General features: G+C 32.2%; 3 protein-coding genes across 6 annotated transcripts in view; 1 reads left to right on the top strand and 2 right to left on the bottom strand.

Moving 5' to 3' along the window:
• The window catches only part of LOC135846901 (splicing factor YJU2), a 74174-nt gene that overhangs the window by 8171 nt on the left and 50864 nt on the right, over positions 1 to 15139 (top strand). The window lies entirely within an intron of this gene.
• Positions 2096 to 8450, bottom strand: LOC135846910 (metabotropic glutamate receptor 5-like). 3 transcript variants are annotated; one of them, XM_065366274.1, is made up of 14 exons: positions 8117 to 8450; positions 7763 to 8014; positions 7550 to 7676; positions 7171 to 7456; positions 6845 to 7088; positions 6544 to 6773; positions 6313 to 6467; positions 6158 to 6237; positions 4484 to 4700; positions 4155 to 4284; positions 3672 to 4060; positions 3271 to 3585; positions 2984 to 3165; positions 2096 to 2498 (listed from the first exon to the last, which is right to left on the bottom strand). In XM_065366274.1, the coding sequence occupies exons 1-14, from the start codon at positions 8131 to 8133 to the stop codon at positions 2411 to 2413; spliced, it is 2712 nt and encodes a 903-aa protein (XP_065222346.1). In that variant the 5' UTR covers positions 8134 to 8450; the 3' UTR covers positions 2096 to 2410. The 3 variants fall into 3 exon arrangements, with proteins under 3 accessions (XP_065222346.1, XP_065222345.1, XP_065222344.1); XM_065366273.1 differs by having other exon boundaries at positions 3256 to 3585; positions 7763 to 8040; positions 8117 to 8448; XM_065366272.1 differs by having other exon boundaries at positions 3256 to 3585; positions 8117 to 8448.
• On the bottom strand, positions 10103 to 14905 carry LOC135847288 (uncharacterized). The gene is made up of 6 exons (XM_065366754.1): positions 14707 to 14905; positions 11740 to 12029; positions 11616 to 11666; positions 11334 to 11522; positions 11102 to 11263; positions 10103 to 10957 (listed from the first exon to the last, which is right to left on the bottom strand). Exons 1-6 carry the CDS (start codon positions 14771 to 14773, stop codon positions 10451 to 10453), a joined length of 1266 nt encoding a protein of 421 aa, XP_065222826.1. The 5' UTR covers positions 14774 to 14905; the 3' UTR covers positions 10103 to 10450.

Raw genomic sequence — 15139 nt, 5'->3', positions numbered from 1 at the left:
TAATTTTCAAACATTATTTATTCAAAATCTTGGCTCTATTTTTTTAAGAAAAAAACGAAAGAAATGTTTATTGATTTTAATATGTACTTACTTAGAGTTAGTGAAGTGTATTGGGGGGGGGGGTTGAATTGTTGAGGAGAGGTCGGGTTGAATGGGAGGGGGGAGGACGAGAGAACAGTTGACTGAACGTCAAAATACGCTACGGTTGGTCAATTGGTCAAGGTTATTGGTTATGATGAAAAACTTTTCGAAAAAAAAATCAGAATTCAAAAATGATTTTCAACTAAGCTTTGAGAATTTTTCCTACATTTTCTCCAAATTTTTCAGTTTTAAAAAAATTTTCTTGCAAGAAATTGTGCTACAAAATTATATTATGATGTTTGCTGTGGGTATTATTGAATTTGAATCTTCTTTCAGTCTGAAAATTGAGGATTTTCTCAACTTAGGTAATTATGTAGATTTTCAAAACCAACTTAATAAATGAAATTGACAGATCAAGTTCTTCTTTCTCATTTTTGAAGATTCAGAACCCATCGAAGAATGACTTAACGTCTTAAAAAACAACATTTCGTTCCTTTTTTTTGCCATCCATGATTAAAGACTTGAAATTCTGAAGATTTGTCAAACAGGGAATCTTGACAGGTAGTGAAAGTATTAAAAAAGTTGTGATTTTTGGTAATTCTGCCTGAATACCTGCGTCTGGAACTCTTTCCTTTATGATTTTTCTCATAGATAACGTCGTTTCACTTCTTGAACCCCACATTTCCCAAATTGCTGTGACCAATTTTTTTCCTACTCCAGAATATACATTTCTGAAAAATTAATTGTTTAATTTAAAAATGCCAGTGCTAAAAAAAAGGAACTTTTCACATCAAAAATGATCTTGAATATAGTTTTTTAAATTATAAATATTCGAGATTCTTTCCTAAAATTATTAGAAAATCACATTTTAAATTTAGAAAATATCGATGAACTTCTGACATAAAAAATAATAGGTACTACGAGTATGTATTGTTGTTTTTGTACCTCTTGAATTGATATGAATTTTGAAGAACTTCTGCACTCAATTCCGTCGGTATTAGTGATTGCTTCGCAATTGAAAAATGTCACATCAATGTTCAAAGGTGAAGTTTTCTGAATGACTTCAAAAAAAAGGAAAAATGGGGGGGAGGGATGTCTGAAAATGTTTTTAAATGGTAGTGAAAAAGTTGTGATTTTCGCTTGAAAAATTCTTCAAGACGTCCTGAAATTTTAAGCATGGGTTCCATTTGAAAATTTTTTCATTTCGGGTGAATTGGAAATTTTTAGGTTGAGCAAAAGTGGAAAAATTTCCATTGGTTCAATTTCATAGAATCTAGTCAAGTGTAAAATATAATCACGATCATTTCCGCTTTAATCATTGAAGGGGGAGAGGGGATTGATGATTTCGTGCTAAACTGTCGAGCTTTGATGGCTTCTATCTCCAGACTGGCTAAACTTGGAACAAATTTGTTTGCGTGGTTTTCATGAAAATTGATTCAAAATTCGAAATTTGTGATGAAAATTTCTTGCAGTACCTACTCGTTGTCGTTGTAATCGAAACTCTTATTCAGCGAAGATGTCTTATTTGACAATTATTCAAAAATCGAGACGTGGTCAAAATTTCACAGTAGATATGATTTTTTTCTCTTTTTTCTCTTTTTTTATTGCTGTCATTTTAATTTGTTGTAATTTTTTTGGGTTGATTGTGTTGTTGTGGTCTTTGTCAAATTAAGATCATCAGCGCTTGCATTTGCCCGAGTTTTCGTAACGATTAATGAACAGTAAAAGTCATAAGCTAATTTGGCAGCCTCTCGTTCAACATGTTCAATGGGCCATATTTATCCCTTAATGTAGGTACATTATATGTAAAATAATGTGACACCACCCACGAAGATCTTTATGACCGACTTCAATGATTTTTCTTCTTCTTAAAAATAATAGTTTTGAATTATCGGTAACTTAGCGTAATCATCCAAATTTCGAATTGAATGCCTTGAAATTTCGATTAAATTATCAGTGAAAAAAGAATAAAACACTCATTTTAGAAGTTTGGAGTTCAATAATTTTGTCTAGACAATTATATAAAAATGTTTTCTAAATTACTTCAATATAATATTGTGGCAGTGTTTTTCAGAAGTAGGTAGATAATAATTATGCATACATATAAATTTCTAATTAGTTTACATGGGGTACTTATTATTAATTTTGTACAATTATTTACCTACATGAGCATGTGTCTTATACTCTTAAGTAACTTCTTAATGCTGCATTGTTTACAGCTTTCTCAGTTCAATTTAATGATAAATATATTTCATTGAAATAATCAAGATTCATAGTTGTGGTCTTGTGTCCACTATACATTTAACAAAATGGCCGTGCTCTTCAGTTATTAGTTGCCTATACTTAATTGACCATTGCAATTACATGTACTTTTATCTGCTGGCAGTTTCAAAATGGAATTTTGCTCTAGTGTTGACCTGAAACAATTTTTATTGATCATAAATTAGCTTAAAATCACCTGCTACAAAATTATTTCCATGATTTTTTTAATAAGTATCTGTTCAGCTCATTATACTGTAGGTACGTACAAGAAAGGTATCAGAACTAACAGACATCTTTTTAGACCAAACATAAGACATAATTGAAAATGAAATGTACCCAAAAATACATTATCATCAAGTGTATTTCATTTAAAAAAATTTGGTATATTTTTCGAACATTGAAATTTACATTTTCCATCAAAAAATGAAGATTTGATTGAATCCCCAAAAGTTCAACTGGCTCTTTTGCAGAAATAAGCTCCTCTCTATTTCAATTTGATCATATTTTGATTTTTCTTAGGAAGTGATTCTTATACTTTTCAAAAATCTAAAAATTAAATTCAATATCTGAAATTTTGCTTGTTCATGTATTTTTAGACGCACTTTCAGTTTTTTTACGTTTTTAAATTGATTATTCTCACCTTGCACTGCTTATTCGAAGACTATCTTCTTTTCCAATCATGAATCTTATGCCTTTAGTGGTTGCAAAATATATTCTGGCATTTTGCTCCGGCGTATACAAAATTATGTACAGTTTGGGTAGAAATAAAAATAGTAAAATAATCAGCGCATTTGTCGTCGCCCAGACACACGACGTAATCACCTGTTGATTGTAACGACAATTTCATTAATTAATTACTGTTTACCTGCTAAAAACATATTTACTTAATCAAAGCAATGGGATTCTATTTACTTGATAATTATTCACATTTTCATAATGAATCCATCCAAAGGCTACCCAAGTGATACAAGTTGCATACATAGAAAACCCAATGTATTTAGCTTCGTTGAAACATTGCGGAAGGTGTCTCGTCTTGAAGGCGTAAAAAGTGCACATTATGACTAGAAATACCACCAATGAAAACGATGTCAAAATGGTTTCCTTGTTGTTGGGACAAATGAGCCAACCTTTTCGCTCGTTTTCGATTATTTTATAGATTTGGGTCGGTGTCGGAGGTTCTGTGAATAGAGTTGTGACGGAGATCAATGTTTCAGCTGCGATTAATATCGATACCATGATGATCTGTTTGAATAAGAAACATGATTTTAATTTCTTTAAAGTTCATAGGCATAATAAATAAGAATCAGTTTATTGTTAGATAAACAAACCTGAGCCTTTAAAGTCATAAACCTGGGATACAAGTTTGGAAATTTCCTCTTTGATAAGCTAAGCAGGCGAGCTATACGATTGGTTTTAACCAGTAAAGCTCCATAAATTATGGAAAAGCTGACTGGTAGAGTGATCCTGCTAATTGCGCAAGTTATTTCGGTTGGTTGGGCTACCACTGCAAAAGTTACACAATGAGCCATGATCATTCCTATCAGTATCATATAACATAGCTCTCTAGTAGATGATTTCACCACTGGAGTATCACTGTTTTTAACGAATACAAATGCTGTGCACAGTGTTGAGATTAATCCCAGCGTTGACATCGACATCAGAATTTGCGCTTTTGGGCGACCGTAGTCGATATGTTGTAAAGGAACTGGTTCGCATTCTATACGTATGAAAATTAACAATTTTTATTTTTTAAATATACCTAGTTGATGGCGTAAAATTATTGGTGTGTTTTTCAGAAAAGTGTATCTTACGAGTTCGATTCTCATTTGGCCACGTATCTTGGGAACAGTCATCACAATGGGTGTCATTTACTTGATATTTTCCTAGCTCGCAAGAAATACAGGCCCAGCAGCATTGACGTTCTTGTCCGATGTCTTTTTTCTGGAAAAGTTATCAGTGTTGTTTGATCAAGTGTTCAAATAATTATACGTTTTTCTCCCTCGATTAAGGAAAATTTAACCTGAAGAGGGAGGAAAAAAGATGCCGACAGATTTGAATTGTTATATCCTCCCAAAACTCAAACTCGTCGAAATTTTTTTTTCTCCCTCTAACGTACTATCAACTTTAAAATCGTACTTACTTGTACAAATCCAGGTGGGCAAAGTTCCGAACAACTCGATATTACAGTTTTGTTACCTCTGGGGAATTGTAGTAACGCTTTGTTGAATTGAAAATCGCCTGATTTTGGTAATTCAAGCCTAGAGTGGTGTGATTGGTATTCATAGTCGTCGTATTGGCCTACTTTTGTGTAATGGTACGTCCCGTTGGGTGTTTTTTGAAAATTATATATGCTATAACTGTAAAAGAAATGGATCATTATTGTTTAACAATTTTTGAATGTTTTTAGCGATGAATAATATTTTGGGGTGTTCAGAAACTATTTGCAATCTGTTAGTTTTTGAAAAACTGAATTATATTCTCGATATTTCATTTTGCTTTTGCTTCAGGAATATTTAACCAAAAAAATTAGTGAAACTGAGATTAATAAAAACTCGTTAAAAATTAAGGAAAAATTATACAATTTTTGCTAAAGAGATCGAAGAAATTTCCTAAGATGAAAAAAGAAACCGGAAATGAAAAATTCTTCAACTTTTTTTGGATATGACGAAAAAATAGCTGAAGATAGTGAACTTAAGTTCAAAATTGTAAAAAAAAACTTCATAACGTCAAGTGAAGAAAAATAACTTCAAAGTACCAAAAAGTTGATAAAATTGAGGTAAAAATTGAGAAAAAATTATGTAAAATGATGCAAAACTTTCCTCAATTTGATAAAGTCTCCTTTGAAAATGATGTAAAAATAATGATAAACATCAAAATTTGCACAATAAAATCTACTGAAATGTGTAATATTAACGTTAAATGACAAAAATTCATGCAAAAGGTAAAATACGTATGGTGTAAAAATTTCCAAAAATTATTAAAAAATAAGCTGAATTTACAAAAAAAAAATCATTGAATAACAATGTACAAATTATTTGAATATTTTGAAAATTGCACAAAATGACAATCAGCAAAATTTTCTATAATTTATTGCAAGTTGGAAAAATTGGTTCAAAAATCATTGAAAAATAATGAAAAATATGCAACAATATTTTTGATTTTATGAGTGAAGGTTTATGAGGTTTTCTGTATAACTAATTTTTGATTTTGTTTATGGTTTCTGAACTCTATAAATGATGGCTTACATTTTCTAAAATATTTTTTCGGAAATAGTACATGGCCTAAATTTTTGGCAAAATTTTGATTTCAAATTCATTTTTCAAAGTTTGAGATTGTTTTTTAATTTTTCTAAATTTATGTTTTGCTAATCTTAGATATTATATATCCATTTTAAATTAGATAGTTTTAGTCTTTGGACCATTTGAGAAATATTTTCTAATGTTCAATGAATTTCCAAACTATTTCAAGCGGATTTGTGGCGCAATTTTTCATAAGTTGGAAGATTTAGATGTAGGTTAGGTATATTCGTAAATCTCTAGAGATTGGAATTTTGTAGGCACTTCTCAATTTTGGAGGAGTAAGCGATCACGAAAAATACATCAGATTACTTTCATTATGATTGTGGCAAGATTTTTCAATTTCATGTATATAGATTATCCACCTTTGTGACAATTTTTCACGAATTTCTTGATAGGTGATTTATGGAGAGAGCAGGATTTTTTTCATTTTATGGTGCCTGGTGACCTGATAGATTTGGATTGGTATGTGTCTTGAAATTCCATTTTTATTCTAGGTTCATTTATTGTTTACTTACTTAGTGACTCTAGGTGTTCCCCAGTCTGTAATATTGATATGTTGCCCGTTAAATTTTAATCCTGATTGGAGAAATGCTGTCTATTGAAAGAAAAAATCAAGTTCAGAATCGAATCGATGAGTTATTTTTAAAATTCTGATTTTATTTCTACTTACCAATAGAATAGATGAATTGACCGAATTCAATTTTGAACAATCCGTTTTATTATCGCAAGCGTACGTATGTAAGGTGCGAGCTAATGCATAAATTGCTTCAATTATGTGGTATATGCTCGAATCTGGTACATAATCCTGTTTTAGGCTTTGATTTTCTGAATAATTAACCAATTTTTTAGAATTGAAAAACATTTTCTTCTCATTTAGTAAGTAATATTAGTCTAGGTATACCTGAGCATGGAGCTTTATCTGTACTTTCGTTCCCTTTCTTAATAGTGCAATTGAATTTCAGCTGCCAAAATTCTTCGAACCAAGGATTTATTTGATTATTGAGGAAATTTTTCTTCGTATAATATTGGTCGAATTCTGGTAAAGGGTATGTTCTTATACCAACTGATAAACTGCCCACAGCTTCTTCTTCGTATCCCTTCACTACTTCGTAATTTGAAGACCAACCATCTCTGTAAAATTTATCAAGCTTTTGGCATACATGAAGGAATCATTTCTTCGATTTGGGAATAAATTTACTCACGTTCCAATGATCAGATATTGTCCAGCTAAGCCGAGACTTCTGATTGATTGTAGAAGATTTCTCACAGCGAACTTTTCGCAAAAACATACAATTACTTTGACTTTATCGCGAGCCAGGTTCTTGAAAGCTTGATTATTATCGTCGATGGAATTTGTGATGAAAAGTTCTTCTCTGGCAGCGATACAAATACCCAATTGGAGAGTGAAATTTTCCAAATAATGTAACCCCATTCTGCCATAAGTTCCTTTAAAAAAATAACTTCGCTTAGTTAAATTCGAAGTTTATGTATTTAATTCAGCAAAAGTATGGATTTTTTCTCATCTTACCAGTGCTGTAAGCAACCGAAACGTAATTCCATTTATTTTTTTTCAATATTTTGGCTACGACGTAGCTTTGATAGTAATCTGATGGTACTACGCTGATGAAATGGTAATAATTCAAAGCGTTCATAATTTCTTCGGATGTTGCTGCGTATCCGATTTGAAATATTTTGAATACTTTCATATAATTTTGAACCGTTGCTGTTAATGAGGATGTCCCTGGTCCTAAAATACTCAGCAGAAGGGACGTTTCGTTTGTATGAGAGTTCACATTCGCTCGAAGATTTGTCTCCTGTTGAAAATATTCGATGATGGAATCAAAATATCTTCATATTTGGAAAAATAATTTATTTACAAATGTAATGATATAATTATTAGTAGGTACCTTGGGATTATTTGATTGGTCAGATTTTTGTAGGATATCCATTACTTGATGTACAGCAATTGATTCACTTTCGCAGTCATCTTTTATATTTATTCCCAGTGTGATTCCTGGCAATAAGGAACGATCCCTATGAACATAAATCACCCAAATATATAATTTGGTTCATTTCCTTAAATGTTTGCGAACCAGAAATGACTCTCATAACTTGCGTACTTATTTATCGATTCGACTGCAAATAAGGCTGCTTCTACTCTCTGTATGCCTCGATATTCGAGTACATCTCCGCAAGCTAATGGGTTGTAGTGATCGTTTTTTACTAGAAGTGGATTCTCATGGACCGAAAATAGAGCTCCTATCATATAATCTCCTTGAATATACGCGCTATTTCTTTGTGGCTCGTTCAATTCAATTTTCAATGACAGGACCAAAGGTGTTAGAATTTGTAGAATTGACCAAAAAATGCATCTGTGGAGTCTCATGTTGAAAGTTATCTATTTTAATAAATTTATAGGTATTATTTTTACTGGAGGATTGAAAATTGATGTAAAACTACTTGTAGGTACCTACCTCGAATCTGAGTACATTTCATACTTGTTGATCTAGACAATGAAACGTGGTGATTACTGGAGACTGATATTTTTACCTCGATTCTTTAAATCTTCTTCTCGGTCTAAATAATAGAATAAAATTCTCGATTAAAATGAACTAAACGGGCACGCTTTGTAAAAATATTTTTAAAACGATCACTACTTAAAATTACACAAATAACGTCCGAGACACCGTTTCGCGGAAATTACTGATTGAAAAACATGCACTTTGTGGAAAATCAAATGTGTTTTGAACCGACAAACGCATCACGTCATTGACAATGAAAATATGAGTGATGAGTATGAAAAAATTCCCGATAATAATTTTCTCTTTATAGGTACATCGATTTTTATCGATACGCAATAAGTATGTTAACTCGCGAAAGCTTTGATAATTAAATGATAAAACGTATTCGGTAGGTAAGAAATCATTATGATAAGCGTTATGTACATTAATTTTATTTCTCACACCTCCCGTATGTTTTTATCTGTTCGAATTTAAAAATGAACTATTACAAAAATTTAATTACTTATAGTTAACTCATTTTTATCGATTGGTTCGACGTACTTACTGATGAATTGAAAAATGTAATCTTTCAATTCATAAACTTGGATGTAATTTATGTAAATGTCAGCTTATCTTCTTCTGTATTTCGCCCATCGGTTACCCAGATCGTTGATGTGTGGCTCAAGTTATCGGTTTTTGTGTTTTGTGTTATGCTTTTGAAGGTACAGAGAGAGAATGAGATCAATTATTTTAAAATAAACGTCGAAAGTATCTATCCAGTAAAATGGATAATATCTTCCAAAAGAACCTCTCCACATGTACACATTAATCGAGCTGTTTGGCTCATTCAAAGACTATATCATCTACCTATATCTCAGAACCAAATTTTGAGCTGGTCAAGTAAAGTTCATTTCTCGATTTCTGGCATAGATAATTATTTGAAAATAGGGGAAACCCTATCGATTTGTACAAAAAGTTAAAATCTTGAGGTAAAGGTAAATTTGAAAATTGGTTAATGTGTCCTCGAATCATTTGTGGCAATTTACATACAAGTCGATTTGGAAGCCTTTAACAAAAACTGCCCTTTTTTTTTTTGCAGACAATGAAAAAAATATTCATTTTTATCTGAAATACCTCCTCCTCCTTCCCCTCCTCCTCGCAACCAAAAAAGTTATCTATCTACAAAATTTAAAAAAATCATTTTTCTCAGATTAATTGTGTTGTTACTGCAAGTCTAAAATTTGAAACAAAATTTGTGAAATTTTTAAACCACCATTTTTAAATTTTTAAAAGGGCCAATTACAACCCCCAACATTAGAAAAAAATCTCCAAAAAGCTTCCTCGAAAAAAGAAGAAAATATTCTCTTTTTTCGAGGAAGTATTTTGGGGAATTTTTTCTCTATTTTCGAGGAAGCTTTTTGGGGAATTTTTTTTAAAATGTTGGGGGTTGTAATTGGCTCTTTTAAAAATTTAAAAATGGTGGTTTAAAAATTCCTCTAATTTTGTTTCAAATTTTGGACTTGCAGTAACAACACAATTATTCTTAGAAAAATAATTTTTTTAAATTTTGATCTCTTGATGTTTGCACTTCCTTTACCCGAATTCAGGACCCTAAAAATCGAAGTCCACCCCTTATAAGAGAAGTATTAAGTATTCCAACCGACGCAAAAACTACTGCACCATGAGCAATGGGGAATCGAGAAGGGACTCCAAAATACCCCATCCAGCAAAAACTTCAAGTGCTGATTTTCATTTATCGATTTTTGGCGAATTTTCAAAACTTCAATAGCCCATTTCTCATGAAAAAAATGAGCAAACTGGCTTAAAAGTTTGAAATTTTTGGTTATGGAATTCATTAATCGAGTTTTGGCGAATTTTTAAAGATTCGAAAGTCCTTTTGGATTCTCGAGTTCTCGAAATAACATAGTAAGTCTAGGTGAAAATGAAATTCAGCTCATACCAACTCAGATATACATGTATTTGTGACCTTTCGATCAATTTAGACAAATATTTTCAAAATATATTCACCATTGGGATTCGGTTTAAATCCAAAATAAAGGATACAAGTTGAAATTTGGTTTTCTCTGTACATGTAGGTACCTATCGCATGAAAAGTGCGAGTTACTAAATTTTTCTCAAAGATTTTTAAATAATTCAAAAATAGGTATACTTATTTATAAAATTACATTTTAAAATTTCGTAAAAATAGGCTAATAATTATGACAATGAGTAAAAATGTTCAAAATTTACATCAATGATGGGAATTAAACTACCTATCGGATCATGATTAAAAATGATTCAAGAATATCACATTTTTTCAGTTTCCTTTTCCATCTGCTGAATTTTCGCAACAACGTTCACTTGTTTAACCATACTTTTCTCATCATCATCAAACTCTATCATCGATAGCAAATTCAAATTGAAATCTTCAAATTCTCCTATCACTTTCTCACCAAAACGTGACGTAGCTTTGTTATTCAACAAGCAACCGTACATGGGACTTTTAAGCTGGACTTTTCCTAAAAATGTCCACCCCAATTCGGCGATATCGTAATTTAAACAGATTCTTCTCCCATCATCTGATTCGGAATTAGGATCTGACAAATTCAAATTATGCATGATGAACAAGATTCCGTAGCTGTAATCTCGTTTATCGTCGGAAAACTGCATAGTAACTGATTTCCAAAAATACTTGGGTATGGGGTAATTTTCGTTTTCCAAATATACGTATTTCGGAGAAGAATTATCCAGTTGGTAGGGTCGCTTCATTATCCTTCCGCTTATCCCGGTGGTCACTGTGACTGAATTGACGATCTACAAATTATTTCAATTGAGAGGGAAAAAAATCATCAAAAATGTATTAGGTAGGTCTATTTCGTTGCCCGCATAGTGCATACGAATTTTAAACGTAAAACAGAAAAGTAATAATTTGAAATTTGCATAGGTACGAGTACTTACTCGGGCTACTTTTCGTATAAATATTTCCAAAGCTTGCCATTGATCTTCTAAATCACGCCACATTGGAGCAGTCAAGACATTCTGCCGTGTTGCTGATTTCCAATTATCAAAGAGGAAATCTTCTTCAGGAGCTAGTGGTACTTTGACAAATGGGCAGCCATCCTAGTAAAAACATCACAATATTTTAGAACGCTTCGAAGATATACCCCCAAAAAAATATCGATTCACGTACTTGCTTGTACAAGGGGTCTAAATCGTAACGGTAAATATCTTCATTCTTTTCGTATTTCCAGATTTCATCTTCTTCACGACTCAGCTTTAGGTTCAAATATTTACCCCCAACAATGACGTACCAAATAGATTTAACTCTTTTGAAATATTCGTCGAATTTGAAATAAATTACTCCAACGACCATATGTCTCTACATGTAAGGAAATCCAACTTATGAAAGAATGCATTTATGTTGTCGGGAAAGAGAAGAAAGAGATCTTAAAAGAGCAAGATTTCCTCTTACCTCAGGAATATTTTTAAAGTGATGAGTCCATCCCACTTTTGGTGTATGAATCTGTCGATTTGACGAAAATGTTCAATAATTTAAAGCGGAATATACGTACCAATTTTAATGATAAAAATCTTACCAAATATCCAACAGCGCTGAATCCCTCCTGAGTATCTGAGAGAAAAGTTTGCGATTTGACGAGATTTGTGCATACAGGGAGAACGGCTGCTTTGTGGAATACTGATTCTTGAATTATGAGCGAATGATCTCCATTCTGACTGGGACAGGCTATGGATATTACTTCATCTTCTTTAGCCGTTCTCACTACGTAATGTTCGTTAATGGAGTCGTATTTCACCTCTTGGAATGCGAAATAGTGAGACTCGGGAGCATCGAAGTAAACTACAGGTTCGTATGGTTGGCCTAAAGCTGAGCATAAAAAGTTAATTTTAATAGAGTTGTTGAACGTGTATATGTACGAGTACCTAATTTGAGATAAAAAATCAAATTCTTATGAGGATTTCTCGTTTGGGGGGGGGGAGGAGGAGGCGATATTTCAGCAAAATATTTTGATAACTTTCATACTTAATTCAACATTCAAATTCGTAGAATTTTGTTCGTGGATACTGAAACTTTTCAGGTGAAGGGTCTTATGTAGTTTCATTGAAAAAAAATAAAAATCAGCTCACTGCTGAAATATTATTGAGTGTAAGTAGGTACCTATTAATTTCTTAGAAAAATCCAATTATTTTTACTCGTCAAAATGTCATTAGCTTTTTTTTAGGTGACCTCATTTTCGAAACATTTGCTAAAAATTGCAAAATTTTGAAATTTTTCTTTATTGACTTTACTTACTTATTTCAACTTGGAATATGAAAAATTTTCAAAACATTTTTACATTTTTCATTTTTTTTTCAACGGGGAAGGGAAGTTTATACAAGGCTTCTATAGGTATGTTTGGAGGGCCAAAGGAGGTTTTTTTCTTGAAAGAAGAGTTATTCAGAAAAGATTCTGACCCGGAATAATTTTATTTTAATCCGGCTTTAGATTCCTTGTAAAGGAAATTCAAGGTAATTGTTCAGAATTCTGATGCAGAAATAAAAATTGTTTGAAAATAATAGGATTTTTATATATTTTCTCAAATGGGGGGGGGTGGTGGCGTTTCTGGCATGACTCCTTTTCACAGTGGAGGGATCAAATTTTTAGGGATTAAAAAAAAAAATGAAAATCAGCGACTTGGAAATAATTTATAAAATAATGAATTATCCTACCAGGGACCTATACATGTACAATGAAGATGCACAACTGAAGGTCACAGCGGTAAGGGGAATCACGTAAAATTTCGTGAAAAGTTTTTCCAAACGGTCCCTGTAGAGGCGCTGATCGTCGTTTCCCTGCTTGACGACGCGGGTGTTTTCGCGGTAAGGGAAATGAAATAATCCCTTTGAGGCTTGAGAATCAAAAATTATCATTCCCATGTCTTTCAACGTACGTTGCTTAAAATTTAAATTTTTTCGAAAATTTTGATCTTTTAGGATCTAAGTACTTAAGCTTAGCCAAAAATTTCCAAAAAACATGTTTTCAATTTTTTTGAGAAAGTTGCATAAATTTTTGAGCTCTATGGGCCATCCATCATTATCTTTACCAATTTTTAAAACTTTCAACCCTCCTCCCCCTTCAAAAACCTAAGTATGAAAACAATTTTTTGACGGAGATATAAAGTATTGAATTTATTATTCGGGTTGAGAAAGTAAAATTCTTGAAACGTTTTAAAGCAATTTTTATGGCAAGATACATTTTGAAAAACGGCAGATTTTGTAAATATGTGCATATCAATTTAATTTCCAAGCTGTTAAAAACCATAAAATCAAATTAAACATTTATTTAAAATGCTTTCATCATTTTTTCGAATTAGATAATTCATATTTCCATTTTCACCATCTTTTCAATTTTTCAATAAAGTGACGTCACACCCGTCTGATAATCGAAATGGTGTGCAAACGATGCGAAATGTACTAGGTATTGTGCTCGCTGTTTAAAATAAAATTACTCAAAATTTTCAACGAACACATTGATATTTTAATACAGCAAAAATAGCAAAATGTTTGTAGTTTTATGCTCTTTAAATTGAGTTTTTCCCGAAAGCTCTACCTTTTACCGTTCAAAAGTTTTCGTAATTTAAAGTTGCGAAAACAAGGCTAAAACCAGCTGCGGGTGGCAAGTGTTGAACTTTGAACTAAAATTACTCTACATTTTCATCGAACTCATAGGTATTTTAATACATCAAAATGTTCGTAATTTTATCCTCTTTAATTTGATTCTTCCCCGAAAGCTCTACCCTTAACCGTTCAAAAATTCTTGTAGGTTAAAGTTGCCGAAAGAGTTCATTACTTGCCGCCTGCAGCTGGTTTTTGCCTTGTTTTCGCAACTTTTAACTTCAAGAACTTTTGAACGGTAAAAGGTAGAGCTTTCAGGAAAAAATCAATGTAAAGAGGATAAAACTACGAACATTTTGCAGTATTAAAATATCAATGTGTTCGTTGAACATTTTGAGTAATTTCAGTAAACAGCGAGAACAATACGATTCTCCATTCAGTACTGTATATTATTCGACTTGGTTTACACACCAGTTCGTTATCACGTGACTTGGATGACGTAGTTTGAAATGCCCTATTTTCAATTTTTTAGAAGTTTTAAGTACATATTTTCGATGGTGTTGTGGAAGAAGGGCCAAACTGTTTTTTCCAAGATTTTTTTCGCTCAGAGAAACAGTGCTATAACAGCCAGAGTTGGACAGATAAAAAGGACCAAACTGTCTCACAGCTAAACTGAATGATGAAGCTTGGCTCTGAAACAGTTTGGCCCTTTTTATCTGTCCAACTCTGGCCGTTATAGCACTGTTCCCCTGAGCGAAAAAAATCGTGGAAAAAACAGTTTGGCCCTTCTTCCACAACACCATCGTTTTGTTTTTTTCAAAATTTGTTCCATTTAATAATTTTAACGTGAAATGTGTAGTTAGACCGAATGATCTTTTCTGAGCGAGAAGATTGAAATCAAATAATTTATTTCATGGCTCAATTTAAGTGATATGCATATTCATTCTTACCACAATGAATTGTGCTGATAATGATGATGATGAAAATATTCCAAATTATGCTCCTGTTCGAATTCATCTCAAGTTTTCGAAGATTCCTTGATTTTTACCTCTCGTACGATAATACGGGTTTCACGACGAACGATTTACTTGTGTTCTGAATATCGCGAAAAAATTCTAAACGATTACTGTTTCAGCTAAACAAATGAACTCGAAGTTTTTACGAATCAGAATCGCCAAAAACGATAGAAACAATTGTGCAAACATCTTAATGATCCTACAACCAAACCATGTTTTTTTTCCGCACGAAATTATTTTCATTTTCCACCCGCATGATTTACGTCATTCGTGCTCTTATTGCTTCTGATGTTGAATAATTTTGAATATGTCGACTTCGAACTTGAGTTGAAAAATTGCTATAGAAATCGTAACAAGTTGTAAATCT

Source organism: Planococcus citri, chromosome 5, assembly GCF_950023065.1.
Source record: "Planococcus citri chromosome 5, ihPlaCitr1.1, whole genome shotgun sequence".
Classification (NCBI taxonomy): domain Eukaryota; kingdom Metazoa; phylum Arthropoda; class Insecta; order Hemiptera; family Pseudococcidae; genus Planococcus; species Planococcus citri.
Note: the sequence above shows the minus strand (reverse complement) of the source record. Positions and strands in the feature narration are given on the sequence as shown.

Excerpts from the sequence above, each read along its gene's own strand:
- LOC135847288 (XM_065366754.1), bottom strand. The coding sequence starts at position 14,773 with ATGAATTCGAACAGGAGCATAATTTGGAATATTTTCATCATCATCATT. Across the intron at positions 11,264-11,333 it reads TAGACCCCTTGTACAAGCAA|GATGGCTGCCCATTTGTCAA; the intron begins GTACGTGAATCG and ends TGTTTTTACTAG. Across the intron at positions 10,958-11,101 it reads TTATACGAAAAGTAGCCCGA|ATCGTCAATTCAGTCACAGT; the intron begins GTAAGTACTCGT and ends AATAATTTGTAG.
- LOC135846910 (XM_065366272.1), bottom strand. Across the intron at positions 7,677-7,762 it reads GCAGTCGAATCGATAAATAA|GGATCGTTCCTTATTGCCAG; the intron begins GTACGCAAGTTA and ends TTATGTTCATAG. Across the intron at positions 2,499-2,983 it reads CTTCGAATAAGCAGTGCAAG|GTCAACACTAGAGCAAAATT; the intron begins GTGAGAATAATC and ends AAATTGTTTCAG.